Consider the following 17,488-nt stretch of genomic DNA (forward strand, 5'->3'; position numbering starts at 1 on the left):
GAGTGCACTAACCCTGCAGGATCGAATTAGCCAGGCAAATGTTATGGTCCCTCGAGTGACCAAGCCCTATGCCATGGTTGGATCTATAGGTAACAACCAACACCTTGAATTGTACCCAGAAGCAAACCGATAACCAATGGAGCTCATGAAGCTGAGGCCTTATATGGCCATACTAAGGCATTCTGTACTGGTTGAAACTTCCATGTGGTCTTCAAGGGAAGCCCCATGTAGAGTGTGTTGCAGTAGTCAAGCCACAAGGTGACTAGGATATGAATAACAATTAAGTCAGTGGCAACACTTGCATTGTCTACTTGGGTTTCTTATACAACCTGTGAAGGGGTACACAGATATCAATCTTTTAGGCATGATAGGAAGAAACATGAACTACAGTAATGATTGTAAAATAGAATCAACATATGCAATTGCTTTATGAAATGAAGCTTCATTTTACAACTTCAATTGAAATAAGAGGCATTTTGACATTGAATTTACTAGGATCCAGAGACTGAGATCCTATTTAGGTGCAATTCTGTTTCCCATCATAGTAATTTCACTTGTATTCTATGAAACATATGAGCACTGAAAAAGGCTGGTAATTCCCATCCAATCACTAGACAATCAGAAGAGATCTCAATGATCACATAGGCCCATGTGTTTTACTCTAATCACACAGCTGTTATATATTCTCATACATTTTTGCCACATTATATAATATCACTGGAATGAATATAAATATATGTGTGTGTGTGTGTGTGTGTATGTATGTATGTATGTATGTATATATATATATATATATATATATATATATATATATATATATAAAAATATAAAATTTATATCACTGCCTGCAGCTTGACATGACTAAGTCTTACACTACTCTGAAAACAGAACTTTTGAGATAGACTTGATTATGTTACTAATTATCACTTCAGCATCATAGTTCTGGAGCCTATTTTCATGTGTTACTAAGGAAGCATGGAATCAAACTACCTGGAACCAGCTTCCATTCCGTTAAGTCAGTGTCATCTTACTTCATTATACCTTATATAATGAAGGTTATGGCTGGCTGGGGAATTCTGGGAGTTGAAGTCCACTCATCTTAAAGTGGCCAAGGTTGGACAACACTGACTTAAGTGAATGCCTGAGTCTGGCTTATGTCAACATACAATAATAAAACTGAGGTGTCTGTTAACAAACTACAGAGCATCAGTAACAGTTAAGGATACTGAACTGATCCTTTATGGCATACAGTAGTATGTTTCTTTGTAAAAATTTCCATGTGCAAGTAAACTCTGATGAACAATACTGCAATATTAATTGATTAATTGTTTATGTCCTGCTGATTACTAATTTCAGAGAAACAGAGATTAGCAACTTTCATGTGAGAATCTCTGACTGCAGGAGCAATTATTTTCCCAAATCACATTTGTTCTAGTGAATTGTTCTGATCTGGAATTAGATTCAACTGTAATTTCTAAGAGTTACTGCAGATGAAACTCAACAAAATATTATCAATATTTTAAACAATGTTTGTTACTCTATGATTTCAATAGTGGCCTGGACAGTCTTTTTTGGGCAGAGAGAATGTTCATGAAAACTCCTAACTTCCTAGCTTCAATACCCAGAGAGGCAGAGAAAATGGATTGGGAAATGGCAAAATAAGTAGGTTGGAAAAGAAAGAAAAGCAGAAACATAGCTGGCCCTCCTTTTCTTTTGTTATGTCAGGCTCATGCAAGCTGGTCTGAATTCGTCAATGGCTTCAATGTCAAAAGCAATCTGCACTCACTGCAGGATTTTGTTCATAGTTCCACTGACTGTGATAAGGAACCATTTACTGTATTTACTTATTTCTACAGTATAACCCAGCTGGTTGCAATAGAGTTAAGAGGTAAGTAAATCTGGTACAGACTCGCAGGAGCTTGCCAGGAGAAGTAAATAACTTGAATGCTAGGATACTGGTTGCACAGGTCTGTATGTGGAAGAAGTCAGAAATAAGGGAAATGGGATCCGCAGGTATGTTAAAGCACACAGAATTAGAACTTAAAAGAAACAGTAAGATGCTCCTTGCTGGATAATTTAGTGAAAGAAATCCCAGTCTGGTAAGGGAGGACATCTTTCACAAAGAGTAGAGAGGCAAGAAATAAAACTCAGAGGAGTTAGCGAAATGTGTAAAAAGCCAAGAAGCTGTCAGTGCACAGACAGACTGACACTGAGAGACATACACTTGCTGCAGGAATGGGGGTGGGTGGAGAAAGGAGAAGAGCAGACAAGGTTTAGCCTGATGAGCGATGGCTAGCAAAAAAAGAATGAAAAGGAAAAGGAAAAGCTTAATCTAGAAAGGGGCAACATAAGGAGATAAAGGAAATAAGAAATAAATCCTTAAATTAAGTGTAAGAGAAAGCCTATTCATGAATAAAAAAGAGGTAAAAGGAAGAAAACATGGGGCTTTTCTCCCTACAGCACTTTGCTTAAATGGAATTCCACTCCCTGCAGCTAATAACTAGCGAAGGGCCACCTGGGAGGGTGCAAACAATTCAGGAATATTGGTTGGCAGTGGACTTCCAGAGGAAGAAATGGCAGACTGAGGACAGCTCTGCAAAAAGCGGAGCCACTGACTGCGGCAGAATGAAGAGTCAGCAAGTAGAACAGCTCTTTGAAATCTCTCCAGACAAGGAGGGGACTTGAGTTCACCCACAAGTGCTCCAGACAGGTACTCCTTGTGAGGATACCGCACAATAGCAGTCTCCAGTGGGTTTAGAGCTCTGGGAGATGAGGGAATAGCCATCTTGTTCAAACCGCGGTTGGCGCCTTTGAAAGGACACTTAAGTTCTCATACTTCCTTTTCTAATCACTTTCAGAAATTGTTTGTTAACTGCTTTTCAGCTATTAGAAACCTTTGGTTTTTTTATAGTAATTTTATTAAACATTACAATTAAAAAGATAAAACTAATACAAACTAAGAAAAATAAAATAAAATAATAGAAAGTGCAGAATATAAAAAAATAGGAAAATAGAAAAGAAAGAAAAAATAAGAATAAAGAAAAAGAAATATATAAATAAATGATTTCCCCCTTCATCACAACAAGTATAAACAATTTTAGTAACTTATCAACTCTTAAAATACAACAAATTATCTCTTCTTCCCATATCTCATTTCTTATCTATAAACAAATCCTTAAAACCCTGTCGTTCAGTCCTATTCAGCAAAAGTCCATTAAGGGTTACCAGAGATAACAGCAGATCTATTTTAAACTTGATCAAATAAACCAACTTTATATTCCTTCCTTTTACTTTTAACAATCTTGATCTTTAACCCCTTCAAATAACGTCCCAGATTTCTTTTCATTTTTTCTTTGTCCCTTCTCACAAAAGTTTTTCAAAATTTTAACAAGCTTCTTTTGTAAATCCAAAATAGGAAGATTATGCAGGTTGCTCTTTTGGTTTGTTATTTGTATATCCCTTTTAATTATTAAGACATCAATCAGTTTCATTTGTATATCCAGTGTAGCATCTTTTTCCATATCATTCTTGTAGCCTGTCATTTTTAAATCCACTTTCAGATCTTAGTCTTGTCCTGTAAAACGTGTTGCTCTTCCATAACATCTTTTAAACACAGTCTGCCTATAATGCCAGACACTTTTAAAATTAATTTCTGGGTCCATTGTTCACAAATATCCCTCAATATGTCCAATGTTAAAGTATTTTGTTCCATTCTGCATTAGTAAGTCAAATTTAAATGTTCTTCTCCTTTAATTGTAATCTTTAGTTCCTTCTGGTTCCCTCTAGTGTCCAACCTTCAAAGTTCCATCCAATTTTTTTTTTTTTTTTAAGAATTCAAAACAACAGCATTTCCCCATGGGAAGGATTCTTATCATTAATTTCATTAATCCATAGGGCCCCTTACTCGGTTTGTAACTTTCCAAAACTGACATTTAATCACCCTTTTGCTGTTTATTCCCAAAAAAGAAAAATTTTAAGTGTTTAATTCTGTATTTAAAATTCCTTATGTGAAGGATTGAAGGAGACTCACCCGATGCTGTAAAACTTGTCATTCCAAAGGTACCTAACAGCTGAAAAACAGTTAACAAGCAATTTCCAAAAGCGATTAGAAAAGGAAGTATGTAAACCCTATGTCCATAAAGGTGCCAACCGTGGTTTGGGCAAAGATGGTGTTTCCTTCCCTCCCAGAGCTCTAAACCTGCTGAAGACTGCTGTCTTGTCTTCTCGTGAGGAGCAACTGTCTAGAGTACTTGTGGGTGATCCTGCTGGCTCTTCATTCTGCTGCAGTTGTCAGCTCTGCTGAGTTTGCTATTTGTTCCCCAGAAGTCCAGCTATTAGAAACCTTTGGATCAACAGGTTTGACAGCATCAGGTGAGTTTAATTCAATCCTCAGCAAAAGAAAGTTTTAACTACAAGTTTAAGAACTTTAAAAAACTTTTTTTGGAACAAACAGCAAAAGAATGATTAAAACTTTGATGTTAGAAAGTTAAAATGGACTAAGGGTCCAGATAAATTTGAAAAAAAGATTTTGGAATTAATTATAAAAAATCCTTCCAGTGGGAAAATGCTTTTGTTTTGAATTAAATAATAATAATAATAATAATAATAATAATAATAATAATTTAAAAATTGGACACTAGAGGGAACTGAAGATTACAAATAAAGGAGAAGAATACATAAACTTGATTTACAATTACAGAATGAAGCAAATTTTTCTAACATTGGACATATTAAAGGATATTTTTGAAACATCGAGTCAGAAATTAATATTAACAATGTCAACAGCAATATCTGCCTATATGGAGTGACTATGTCTAAAAGATGTTATGGAACAGGAACAAGATTTACCTGACAAGACAGAGATGAGTTGAAAGTAGGCTACAAGAATGACATGGAAAAAGATGTTACGCTAGACATACAAAAGAAACCAGATGATGTCTTATTAATTAAAAGTGATATACTACAATAAACCGAGAGAGTGGTCTGGATAATTTTCCTATATTGGATTTACAAAACAGTCTTGTTAAAGTTTTGAAGAATCTCATGAGAAGGGACAAAGAAAAAATGAAAAGAAGTCAAGTTCTGCGACATTATTTGAATGGACTAAAGATTAAGATTGTTAGAAGTAAAAGGAATATAAAGTTGGTTTATTTGATCAAGGTTGAAACAGTTACAGTATATTGTTATTTCTGGTAACCCTTAATGGATTTTTGCTTATACCAGGTCTGAAATGATTATGCTTTATGGATTTGTTTATGGATAAGAAATGGGATATGGGAAGAAGTGATCATTTGTTGTATTTTATGAGGAGGTGATAAGTTACTAAATTTGTTTACGCTTGTTTTGATGAAGGTGGGAAGTCACTTTATATATTTCTTTTCTTTTTCTTTACTATATTCTTACTTTTCTTTTTTATTTCTATATTTTTTCATTTTTTCCTTCTTTCTTTTCTGCACCTTATACTTTTTCTTTTTATTCTATCTTCTTTTAGTTCGTATTAGTTTTTACTGTTGTAATTATAATCTTTAATAAAATTACCATTAAAAAAAGCAATATTGGTTGGCAGCTTGGCCAATGGGAAAAGAAAGAGGTTGGCAGTTTCACCAATGAGAAAATTGCTGAGCTGCCTGGTGACATCTCAAGCCTCAGAACTGAACTGAGAGAAGTGGCCTGGATTCAGACAGGCCAGGCTGAAGGAGTTACTGTATAGTCCAGGATAGTGTTTCTCAAGTCCTCATGCTGGCTGGGGAATTCTGGAAGTTGAAGTCCACACATCTTCAAGTTTCCAAGGTTGAGAAACACTGGTCCAGGACAAGGAATCAAACAGCCAAGAAGAGAGCAAGAGAAATTGCTACATGAAATGTTTGCAGACAGAGATGTTTCTGTGGGCATTTTGCAAGACAGGCGCAAAATCAGTTTGAGTCAATAAGCAGTGTGCTTTTGCAATACCATACACCTTTAAGGAGACTATGCAGTCTCTTTCATACAAACTGAACAAGCCTCTCTACAAGACACAGGGTGATTCATCCCTTTCAGTTCAACAGCTTACTGTTGTTTAAAGTTATTTATGTGTCTATGGGATATTGTCTTAGTATTTTTCTAATGCAAGCAATAAAGTTGTTGGATTTTTTACTTATGTTGCCCCAGAATGGAAGGGGAAGTAGCCCCTTAGAACCCCCCCCACACACACACACATACCTCTGGTTGGAGACATGGTAGCAAGCTTGTTTAAAGTGAATGGTACTGGTGGGCTAACACTTGGGTATCTCTGAAGGAGTGTAATGCTATGTGGGAATGACCTTGGGAGACAGAAGGAAGAGCTGAAGACTAGAAAACCAGCGTGTAAAAGATATCTCAATCCATAGAAGGAGGGGTATGTGGGGGAAATATTTCAGAAGGGACCCTCCCTAGTTTTCCAGAGAGTAAAAGGAAAGGAGGGGAGAAATACTTTCAGTCTTGCAAGATTCTGTTAATGTAATCTTACAATGAAGATAGAGCTAGTCCTCCTGGTTGTGCTTTGTGCCTGGACTACCTCGCAGGGCTAACAGGGAACCAGCTCCTTGAACCTTTAAAAAAGAGCTATACATGTATTTCTATGCTGCCTTTTCTAAAAATTCCAAATAGCTCAAAATAAAACATTTTATGTGATACTGAAACATGTTCAAACAAAATAAAATATGTTATATAACCTCAGTACTAAAGTAAAACTACATTTCCCAACATGCTTCTAATTACATTGCACTCTTCATACTGAAGGTCTGTTGGAAAAGCATAGGCTTAACTGCTTTATGAAATTATACCTGTGAAGGGACCATTCTACACTTGAGAGGCATGCTATTCCAAAATGAGGAGATCACTACCAAGAAGACCTGTTTCCAGTTCCCTTCCCCTTCACTTCTTATGAGGCATGGATTCTCAATCTGCCCATTTAACCAGCACAGACTGGGCAAGCAGCATCTGCCTCAGACAGTCCCAAAGGGAATGAAGATCTAAGCCATAAAGAATCATTACTAAAGAATAATAACCAGCACTTTGACATGGACCTGGAAGCTTCTGGCAACCAATGGACTTTCAGCAAAGTAGGTGTTCTTCTGCTGTATTTCTGTTCATGAGTTAGCAAGCTCATTTCAAAAGACTAAATGGGTGAAGGCACTTACTGAACTTTCCATAATGTTACGGTACTGGCAGTTATCACATATTGTACTCTTGCAGAAGCTGACACTGCAGCATTATTTACCCAGTGAAAGGCAGGAACAAGCTGTTTTTAAGGAGGAAGAATCTTCAGTTTTATTCTTTCAATTTGCTGAAAGGAACAGTGCTTGCCTTGAAGCCTCCAACAAATCGCATATCTTTATAGAAAATATGTGACTTGATTAATAATGTAATTTGATGTACTTATACAGTATCTGGGCTGCTGCTTATTATGCCAGACATCCAATTAGTATCACAACAAACTCCAAGTTTCAAAAGTGTTCAATTAAATAGTTAAAACTAAACAACAACAACCCAAAAACCCATAATGTAGCTCAAAGGGACTGCAAACATCCATAGTTATTATGTAGATAAGCATGTCTAGCATGCCTCCTTGTGGTGATGATGATACTGCACCCTGCTTTTAAAGAATATGTGTAATAAATTAACGAACTACAAGCATATCATGTGTTATTCATTCCCTTGCCCTTCTCTAAGAAAGTCATGCTCTGCCCTTCACCTGTTGTTTACAATAACTTTGAAATAATGATCACCTGTCAACAGTAGAAATCTGTACCTCCATTTCCTTTATATTAATCTAATATACCTGAAAAGGACTAGAAAGTGAACAACAACATTCCCCACCCTCCTTGGCAGGAACTTCAGCACATAAGTCAAAGAATAATAAGATCTAGATTACTAACTAAATAAACTAAAAAACAAACTATAAAGTGTATATGGAAATACAACAAATCCAGGTAAAACAGGTAAATGAGTTATGTGAGATCTATACTTTCTTCAAAGAGTACTTTTGTTTAAATGTTTGAGATTTTTTGTAGGCCATAATCAAGTATTTTCCAAATAAAATATTACTGGGCTATATGTCCTCCACATCTAACACGTCTATGTCTTTGTAAAATTCTTGAAATCTTGATAACTGAGAGTGGACAATAATGTTGAACTGTGCAATATCAAAGCCACTGCTTTTCTTAGTTCTCAACAAGTTTTATTTTTTCAAATCTATCTAATATTTCTTTGGACTCTGCAGGACATATTAAGAAAAAACAGAGGCAGAGAGTTCAAACAATGCTCAAGTAATGGAATTCCCCTAAATAAAAAATAAGTATAAGAAAAAGCAGTTCTTAATCCCAATTGCTCCTAGTCCTTCAAAACTATATTACACAAGAGAATACTTTGCACTTTTCATTCATACTTATAATACCTCCTGGGATCTCCTAACACTAAAAATAGTTCTATCCTGTAGGTAAGATCCTGTATCACACCTCTTCATTTTGGTGAAAAGATGGGATAGAGTAAATAAAGTAGGCCTTAATAAACAGATTTATGTTTCTGCAATCTCTGCACTATCCAGTTCAGGCCAATCAGTTGGACAAAGAAAATCAAGTGTGTGAATTTTTCAACATTACCTAGTCAAATTTGAGATTTATAAATGTGATTAAGACAGGGAAGCTATAGTCTAGGATGCACAAAGTTATTTTATCCTTATTTGCAAAGACTGACTTTAAATTCAGCAGTAACATGGTGCTAACAATATTTTCACTGACTGTAAGGTTTGAAATATCATCACAGATAAGGTATATACAGTCTAGTTAAACATCATAACAGTACATCTCTGCTGTGATAACATACTTTGTATAGTTAAAAGACAGAACCTTTTCTAATTTCAAAACATAATACTAGTTTTTAAAAATTATCCTTACTTCTTTCACAAACCACTGACAAAAGGCTGGACTGATCCATTCTCTTGCATGGATTCCACAATCTATCCAGACAGCTTTCTTATAAACCCTTGTTCTTTTGCCTAGCTGCAATTGTAAAGATACATACATGAGAAAAAGAAAAATATGGATGGATTGAAAAAATCTGAAACACATGTTCTGCCAGTGACAGGTGGCAACTTAATGAAATGTTCCATTTTAATGGATTCTAAACCATTTAACCAAACAGAATGTGGAAATACTGTAGTAGAAGAAAGGATTCCTCTAGTTTAATGTAGTTTCCTGTGTCTTTGAATTCTGACTTTATTATGTTACAAAAATATGTACTTTCATATCACAACACTTTCAAGAGAACAACATACTCTATTACTGTCCTATGGTTGACCTGTTTTTTTCCTTTCTTTTTTCCCCGTCTCGCTAAGTGGAGAGATTGCTTGAACAAGTTATTTCTTCCTGAGCGGCTTTTCTCTGTGGCATGGTGCTCCTAAGAAGCTAACAAGCTCCACTCCATGACCTTAATAAATAAATTAGTTACCTCTAGCATGGCTCACACTGCTGGCAACTAACAAAATCTCTGTCTTGACCTTAATAAGTTAATAACTCATGGCTTTCCCCTCCAGATTTGGAGAACTGCACGTGGCCTTGAGAAGAAGGCCTGGCGTGGCCAGCAGCTGCCTCGCATAGGGCCAGGCCAGGCATGCCTCGTCAGCAGCAGGAGGAAGAAAATGGTGAAGGTCAGCTGGGGTTGGCAGGGCCAGCAGAGCACAGGGCAGCGGAAGCAGCTGGGGCTTTGTGTTGTGGTGCTGGGGTAGCTGCTGCGGCGCGGGGCTTGAGGTGGCACTCTGGTGGAGCTGGTGGTGCGGGAGCTGTAGTAGAGGCCACCGCCGAGGAGTGCCGCTGTGCAGGGTGGCCAAAAGGGCAGAGATTATGGGGGGAGATAGGCAGATGGAGGGAGTTCAAGAGGAGACAGTCTTACCAAGGTTCTGGGCTGGGAGGGATCGGGGTGTGTCCTTTCTAACAACCAGTGGGATTCGGTTAATAGCAAGAGGGACCGCCGTCACTAAGCAATGCGGTCATATGTAATCATGCTTTACGACCACATTGCTTAGTGACAGAAACCCCGGTCTCAGTTACTGTTAACCAAAGACTATCTGTATGTTCACACACAAACACTAATTTCCTCTTAATTATCCCAGCACTGGGGGTAAACATTCCTAAGGGCAGGGGAATGAGATAAAGGGCTATTTTTATACTTTATACCACTTGGGCTCACTGAAGCTGATTGAGGAAGAACTCCCTGGTGCTGTGAGTGTATTTGGGGACATTTATTTAATAAACTTTCTCAAAAGTTGGTTGCCATCCTGTCATCTCCTTTGGTATCCATCCTGAAAATTCTAAATTAAGTATTGATGCAGAAATTACCAGAAACAATTACATAATGCCATTCAAAGAAGTGAAAAATATATATTACCAAGACTGGGAGGGAAAGCTAATGTGAGTTTGTCTTTTTACAGAATAAGGATTAATTAATTAATTTGGTTAATTAACAAAACTCTGATAAGCTGATTCCCATTAAGAAAGATTTAGTGAATATCTCCTCTAGACAGCAATCTGTACAAATCATAGTAACTTGTAGAAGCGGTATGTCTGCTAGAGCAAAAGACGGGAATTTGTTCTTTGAATAGATCCTCTGTATCTCCTAGGACTTGAAGTTCTGCAAGGTCACTTCCAAGCCTATGATTCTTACTTGCAAGCAAAGCAAGAATGGTGAGAATCTTGAAAAAAGAATATGAACCTGTGTTTTTATAAGTGTATATGACAGTGTTTCTCAACCTTGGCAACTTGAAGATGTGTGGACTTCAGTTCCCAGAATTCCCCAGCCAGTTGAAGTCCACACATCTTCAAGTTGTCACGGTTGAGAAACACTGGTATATGGAGTAGGAATAACTATGTTTTCGGTAGAGGACCACAAATGGCCTTTAAGTGATCTGTTGGACTTACATATAAGAAAATAGTGAAGTAAGCAAAAGTTAGATGAGTCTAAAAGTTACGTGAGTCTAATTAAGTACAGTTAATATGAATTCTTCATGTATTTAATAATTTCCCCTTCTAATACATTAAAAATAATATCAGTTAGTGGCAATTTTTGGCAGGTTTCTGTGATATATGCCCAAGGCTGTCAGGGACTGCAAGTGACCCCCTGGGGCCTCAGCTTGTGACTTCAGATATAGGGCAGATATAATAGATTTTGTTTCCATAAGTATTTCCTTATTCATTTATCTTGATACTACCTCATTGCAACAACGTTTTGTCAAAATTTACCTTTAATACAAAGAGTGGTCTTCCCTCATATGACTTGCCAATAGAGAACATGTGAATGAAATCAGAATGAGTTTTGTTCAAATGATACATCCAACTTTGAATCTGAAAAAAGAAGAAAAAGATTATATAAATGTATATGAATTATTTTCCTTTGGCATTATTAAATAGAATAAATACAATTATATAGTATATCAGAAAATAAAAGTTCTAGTTTTCCATCTCTTATTAGGTTTTCCAATTTATAAATGTTAAAATCTTATATCAAATATTAATTATTGTTAAACAAGCAAACAAAAATGTTATTTTGCTATTTCCCTGGCATTTTCTTATTTAAGAATAAGAACATGAGAGTGCAAATGTATATTACATACTTCTTCCAGCGAATGATATATTTCATAACTATATTCTGGCAATGATCTACGATTCCTGAATGGCTTTGAATCACTTTGTTTTTCTACTGTTTTCTGCAGATCAGATATGAGGACTCTACATCAAAAAGAAAACAAAAAAGAGAAAAAGAAAATAACACTTTGAATAAATGCATGGTATAATACAAAGGAATGGAAAGTTACATTATATAAGCCAAAATCAAGCATTTTAACACTGTACGGACTATTTATGACATTTGAACAAACCCAGGTAAATTGCCTGTAAGAACATATCGTAGCATGTTGTAAAGCAAACAACGTGTTTTGGAATGCAACAATAATTTGGAAAAAAAAAAACAGGCAATGTGTTTTAATTGACTGAAGAAACAAGTAAAAACTAATTAACCAGCATTTAAAAGGATATTTTTTATCTGTGACTGATAATAAAATAATGCTTAAATAAACAATAACTACAGTATTTACCTATAGAACTATGGGTAAATTATTCTCCCAATAAGTAGCTAAAAGCAGAGGAATGGGCAGGAGGTGCAAATAGTCTCAGACACTGCTGCTGAAAACAGTGAATACTTTTGACATTTAAAGATTAGCCGGTTGCTTGGGAAGGTTGTTTGCCTACTTGTTTTTTCCCCCTAAAACTTAAACAGGGATTTGTTCTCTTTTCTTAAATCCTTCTACAGTTACCTCTTCAGTTATCTTCATCAGCCCCTCATGCTGATTTAAGCAATTGGGCAGGTTCATACTGAGAGGGGCAATCCTTCAGATAACCTGCTTGGTTTGTAGATGGCAAGTTCCTTTTTTAAATTAAACATTTCTTTTTCTTAGGTAGGGCTTGATGTTGGCTGTCAAGAAAGGTGCCCAGAGAAACATCAGCACCCCAGAAATAGATTCTGTGCTCAGGTTTTGCTAAAATCTTGCCAGTTCCTTGTGCTCAAAGGTGATCCTTTTAGCCATCGGAGCTTTTGAAAAAGTTTGAATATGTAATGACAAGACAAGTACAGTAAAGTTAAGAACCTGAATATCAGCTTTCTGAATAAAGTAAGATTTATTTACCCATTGTAATTTCTTTGACAGACAAATCCTTATCCTTTCCATCTAAGAGAGAAATTTGATAAATGCTTGTTAAGTCGTGCCACTAACGGTTATAATGTGACAGATGTTGGCTGGCATAGTTCAGCACAATATATATACATTGAAGCATATAATTTAAAAACATGTGGATACTTGAATTTACAATATGCTTGTACTAGTGACAATTACTGCTTTTTTAACAAACAAAGCAGGCCTACATGCATGAAGGAGACACTAATCTATGTTAAAAAGAAGACTATATAATTAAAATATTTTTCATGGGTGCTCTTTCCTACTTCTGTTCAAATAACACTTAAAAGATACTCTCAAATTATTTAATTAAAAGGGCACGCTAAATATATTGATTATTGTTTCTAGTAAACCTTAGACAGGAGACCTTAAATTGTGACACAAAGAACTTTCTGCAACTAAAATCCATGCTTACGTATATTGGATGTTTGCTTGTTCTAAGGAGTACTGAAGAATTTGTGAACTGTTTCTTGACAGATGTACATCTGCAACTGTACCCTTGGAGATGAGAGAGATGCTGCTTGGCTGCCACAGGTCCACCTGTAGTGCAGGAACCAACCTGTAATTCATATTTATTCAGTCTAGATTGGAAACACCCATGAAATGAATAGATCAAAGAGCATATCCTCTTAATATTGTACAATAAATAGCAGAGATTATTGCTGAATTTTTAGTGAATAGTTAGTTGATATTTTCTGCAAATTGAGAAGAACACACACTTTGAGCATTGGGATTTGTATAATTTCATTTTCAATGCAATAAAAACCCAACCCAAACTGGAATTATTTTAACCCAGTCCTGTATCTTATCTTACCTAAAAGAAAATGCTGAAATAAATCCTGTAAATATGCACTACATAGCTTGATTATATTTTTTTCTTAGCTTTCAAGTGCATTTTTAATCTTAGCACATCAGACTTTCCCATTTAGCATGCTTCAGGTGGGTTTGCACTGCCGCTTCCACAATCCTGGGTAGCACTGCCAGTGTAATTCTAGCAACTGTAGTTCTAATACAGTGATGATTGTCAAACTGAGGAAGACTCCAGTGTATTTATGCAAATCTGACATAAAGTCCTATGTATTCTACTCAGAAGGAAGCTCCACTGAGTTAAATATTATTCCCAGACCAGTGGGTATAGAAGTCTAATATGCTAAAGAAAAGAAGCTGCTGCAACTTAAATAGGCATTTGACTAATGTAATTCAATTTTTTTAGCTTCCTAAATCGTCAGAATCCTACTGAAGCACAAAACATTGTACAGTGGTACCTCGGGTCACGAACGCTTCTGTTCACGACCAATTCGGGTCACGAACAGCACCGTTTGCAAAATTTTGCTTCCGTTTGCGAACTCCGCATCAGGTGACGAACAGGATCCGCAGCCATTTTCTCTGCTGACACACGTGGTCGTGGCTTCCTGTAGGGAGGGGGACTGTCCCTCCAAACAATAACCGCCTCCCCACCCGCCTTCCTGTCCTCCGCGCCTCAAGCAAGGTTAGTGTTCTCTCTCTTCATAGTGTACTGTACTGTACTTTGTGTCATATTTTTGTGGTTTTTTAAAAAAAATACATATGGTTCAGAACGGATTAACCGTATTTACATTGAACCTTATGGGAAAATTTGATTCGGGTCGTGACCAGAGTCGCGGAATGAATTAAGTTCGTGACCCGAGGTACCACTGTATATGTCCTCAAAATTATTTATTTATTTTATATATATATATAATTATAATATATATAATTTTATAAACATAAAATATTTGCTTTTGGCCTTATTTTTCACCAGGATTGTGAAATGAAAGAAATATTTTAAAATATAGCCACACATTCCTTCCAAGAGCATTATGCAACTCCTTAAAAAACACATTAGAAAAAAGCTGAAGCCAAATATAATATATTTTAGGCAAAGAAGATGTAAAACTTAAAAATAGAAATATATAAAAGACTAAATCATTAGGAAAAATAAAAAGAGCCTTTTTTGACTGGCAGAAGCAAAGTTAATCTCTGACCCATAGCTTCTGCACAAAATGGCTTCGAAAAGCCACTGTCTTTCTCCAGAAGGGAATTCCAGTCAGAAATTCCCAGAACAAAAATGACTCCCTCCCTAAAGAAAAATGAATTTAAACAGAAAAATGCTGGTAATGGCAGAATTCAAATGCTTTGTTTTTAAGCTTCCCTGGTCTCTAGAACCATCCTGATGCATGTTTCTGGTGTTGTAATGTCTACTTTGTTTCTGAGTAATATAATTACTATTATATAAGATCGCATATAAACACATGTGATCCTATATAAAGTGACAGAAGTGAAAACATAATTTACCTTAAAAACTCTCAGAGTGGTAGTAGTATGCAGAGAGGCTACACACTACTGATAGAGGTAGTTTGCTGTCAACAGCTCAAGTAGCCTTGTGCTTCTTTTAATTTAATTGGAAGAAAAAAATTCCCATTACGGATTTCTCTTTGATATCAAAACACAATTATTTAAAAAACAAAAACAAAAGCAGTTGTATACTGTAACTGACTGGCAAAGATGCTGTGGTTTCAAGGAATCTTGTACATTTGAATGATTCTACACCTCTAGTCTGAACCATTTCTATGTATTTTAACCAGAATACGAAACTATTATTAAGATGATAAGATGCTATTATTTTTTGAAATGGAGGAATCTCTGAATCAGAACAAGATAACATTGTTATCTTTTTCTATTGTTTAAAATATATCTATCTCCTTCTTAGCTCTATAATCATTATCAAGCAGAAAAAAATGAAGATAATCTTCCATGAATATGCCTAATCCTATTTTAAATTCATCCAAGTTAGAATACCATCACTATATCTTCTGATAACAAATCCCAGTTTGCTAAATCCTATGCAAATAAGTGCTTTCTTTTGTCTCTTCTCATCTTTTTTTTACTTGTGTGCCCCCCCCCCCCCCCGTCTCTGGGGAATAGTGGTCTCCACTATTCCTGGGAGTATGGCTGAACGTTTATGGACTTGAACCATTGTGAAGTACAGAAATAGCCATACTGATCCATTTTCTTTGTTTTTGTGTTGGATGATCTCCAGGAAAAGCTGGGTTCCAACAACAGTAGAGCCTTGGCAGCCCAGTTTCACAATAAGCCAGGTAGCAGCTAAAGCCTTGGGTTTTGATCAAAACCCAGCCTGCACAATCCAAAGTTGAAGGGGTGATATCAGTACTGATATCTCCTCTGGTGGAGAAAATTCGTGGATGTAAATGACCCAGGTGACGGAGAGAAGATTACACCATAGTCAAGAGGAGAGAGTTAGCTTTCCAGAAGACATTCCTTCCCTAGAAGCAGCAATCAGAGCCAAAGTTCTGATATGGGATCTTCCTTGGCAGTTACAAGGGCATCAAGCTCAACTTGCAAGAGCATGCTTGGTGCATTGCCAAAAAGAAGAGAGGTGCTGCTAGCAATGCAAAATGCTATACTGAGTACCACTTGAGCAAACTAGAGGAAGGTGATGAGATCTGACCAGACTTGGAAAGAGTTGTCTGGCAGTATATCTCTTGCTCACCAACCAACATTCTGAGATGATGTTCTCCAGGACAGGTGATATGGTGATACTTCATTGCTCATGCCTGGATACTGACTTTGTGGAGCAACCTGTCTTTCTTAAAATGAATCTCCCTTTGCTATATTTTCCTAACCTGCTACTTAAAAAGAACTAGCTGCTTACCTCCCTCTCCAGATTGTTGGCAGTAGTCTGTCCAGATATGACCAATAGTGAGGGGTAAATGGTGTTCCTAGGACACCAACAAAGCTGACTTATAGACTCTCAGCTGTAAACAGCAAGCATGGTTATACATGCTGCCCAAAAGACACAAAAGGAAGGATGATAATATTTCAAAAGATACTCTGCTAAAAAAAGTAGCACAATTTTTCTTTGGAGAAAAAATAATTCATGACTACATATAGGTACTGCTTAAGAAGAAATAAGAATGTTGCTTAAAAAAGCAGTAATACAGTTAGAGGCTCGCTTGATACATCTCAATATAATCAGTTCACAGTACGGCAACCACTTAGAACTCAAGCAGCCAACACGGCTATTCTTCAGGGCCCAATTCTCTGTTTGCAAATGTCCTATAGCAAATGCTTTGCACCCTGCAGTAAATTAAATAGAACTCTGGAGAGATCAAAGCTCAATGGTAGAGCTTTAATAGTATTTTCAAACAAAAGAACTATGTTATAAATAATATGAAAGACTTTGCTAGGGTTCCTGGATTAGAGCACCCAATCTAATTAGAATAACACCAGGCTAATCAGGACAAATAATCTAAGATAGTTTCTTAGGCTATGGATTCCTTTTAATCAACTTTCCTTGTTTCCATCAGCTCTTTCAACTAGTTAAAGACTATAAATGGTTGACCAGAACCATATGAATTCAAAATTCTTCAGCTCTTGCTGGCATGTATTGTGGTAATCCTTTACACCATGTTAAAGAACCTGTAGCCTTGGAAATATTTGCAAACTATAACTGCCAGTATCCTTCGCCAGTAGTCATGCTGGCTATTGCTGTTGGGAGTTGTAGTTCTGCAATATCTGCAGAGCCACAACCACCCCTGCTTAATATCACACTTCAGATCCCCTGATTATGGGCAGAAAAGTCTACACTTCTTATGATACAGTACAGAGTACCGCAAAGCACACACTCACCTTAAGTTGTTGAGAAAGGATCTTCAGTGTCTCTGCCACTTGGTCATTCTCTGGTATAATCCGTATTACCTTATGCCTGTA

General features: G+C 36.5%; 1 protein-coding gene across 1 annotated transcript in view; it reads right to left on the reverse strand.

Annotated features, from left to right (window-relative positions):
• The window catches only part of CPA6 (carboxypeptidase A6), a 40,776-nt gene that overhangs the window by 16,034 nt on the left and 7,254 nt on the right, over positions 1-17,488 (reverse strand). Inside the window, exons 2-6 of the mRNA XM_007423168.2 lie at positions 17,408-17,483; positions 13,155-13,279; positions 11,624-11,738; positions 11,253-11,354; positions 8,913-9,017 (exon numbers count right to left, since the gene is read on the reverse strand). Coding sequence (XP_007423230.2) covers positions 8,913-9,017; positions 11,253-11,354; positions 11,624-11,738; positions 13,155-13,279; positions 17,408-17,483 — 523 coding nt within the window. The remainder of the gene's footprint in view (positions 1-8,912; positions 9,018-11,252; positions 11,355-11,623; positions 11,739-13,154; positions 13,280-17,407; positions 17,484-17,488) is intronic.

This window comes from Python bivittatus, unplaced genomic scaffold (assembly GCF_059951505.1).
Source record: "Python bivittatus isolate LINGU-HERP-01145 unplaced genomic scaffold, Pbiv_v1 ctg000840_np1212, whole genome shotgun sequence".
Classification (NCBI taxonomy): Eukaryota; Metazoa; Chordata; class Lepidosauria; order Squamata; family Pythonidae; genus Python; species Python bivittatus.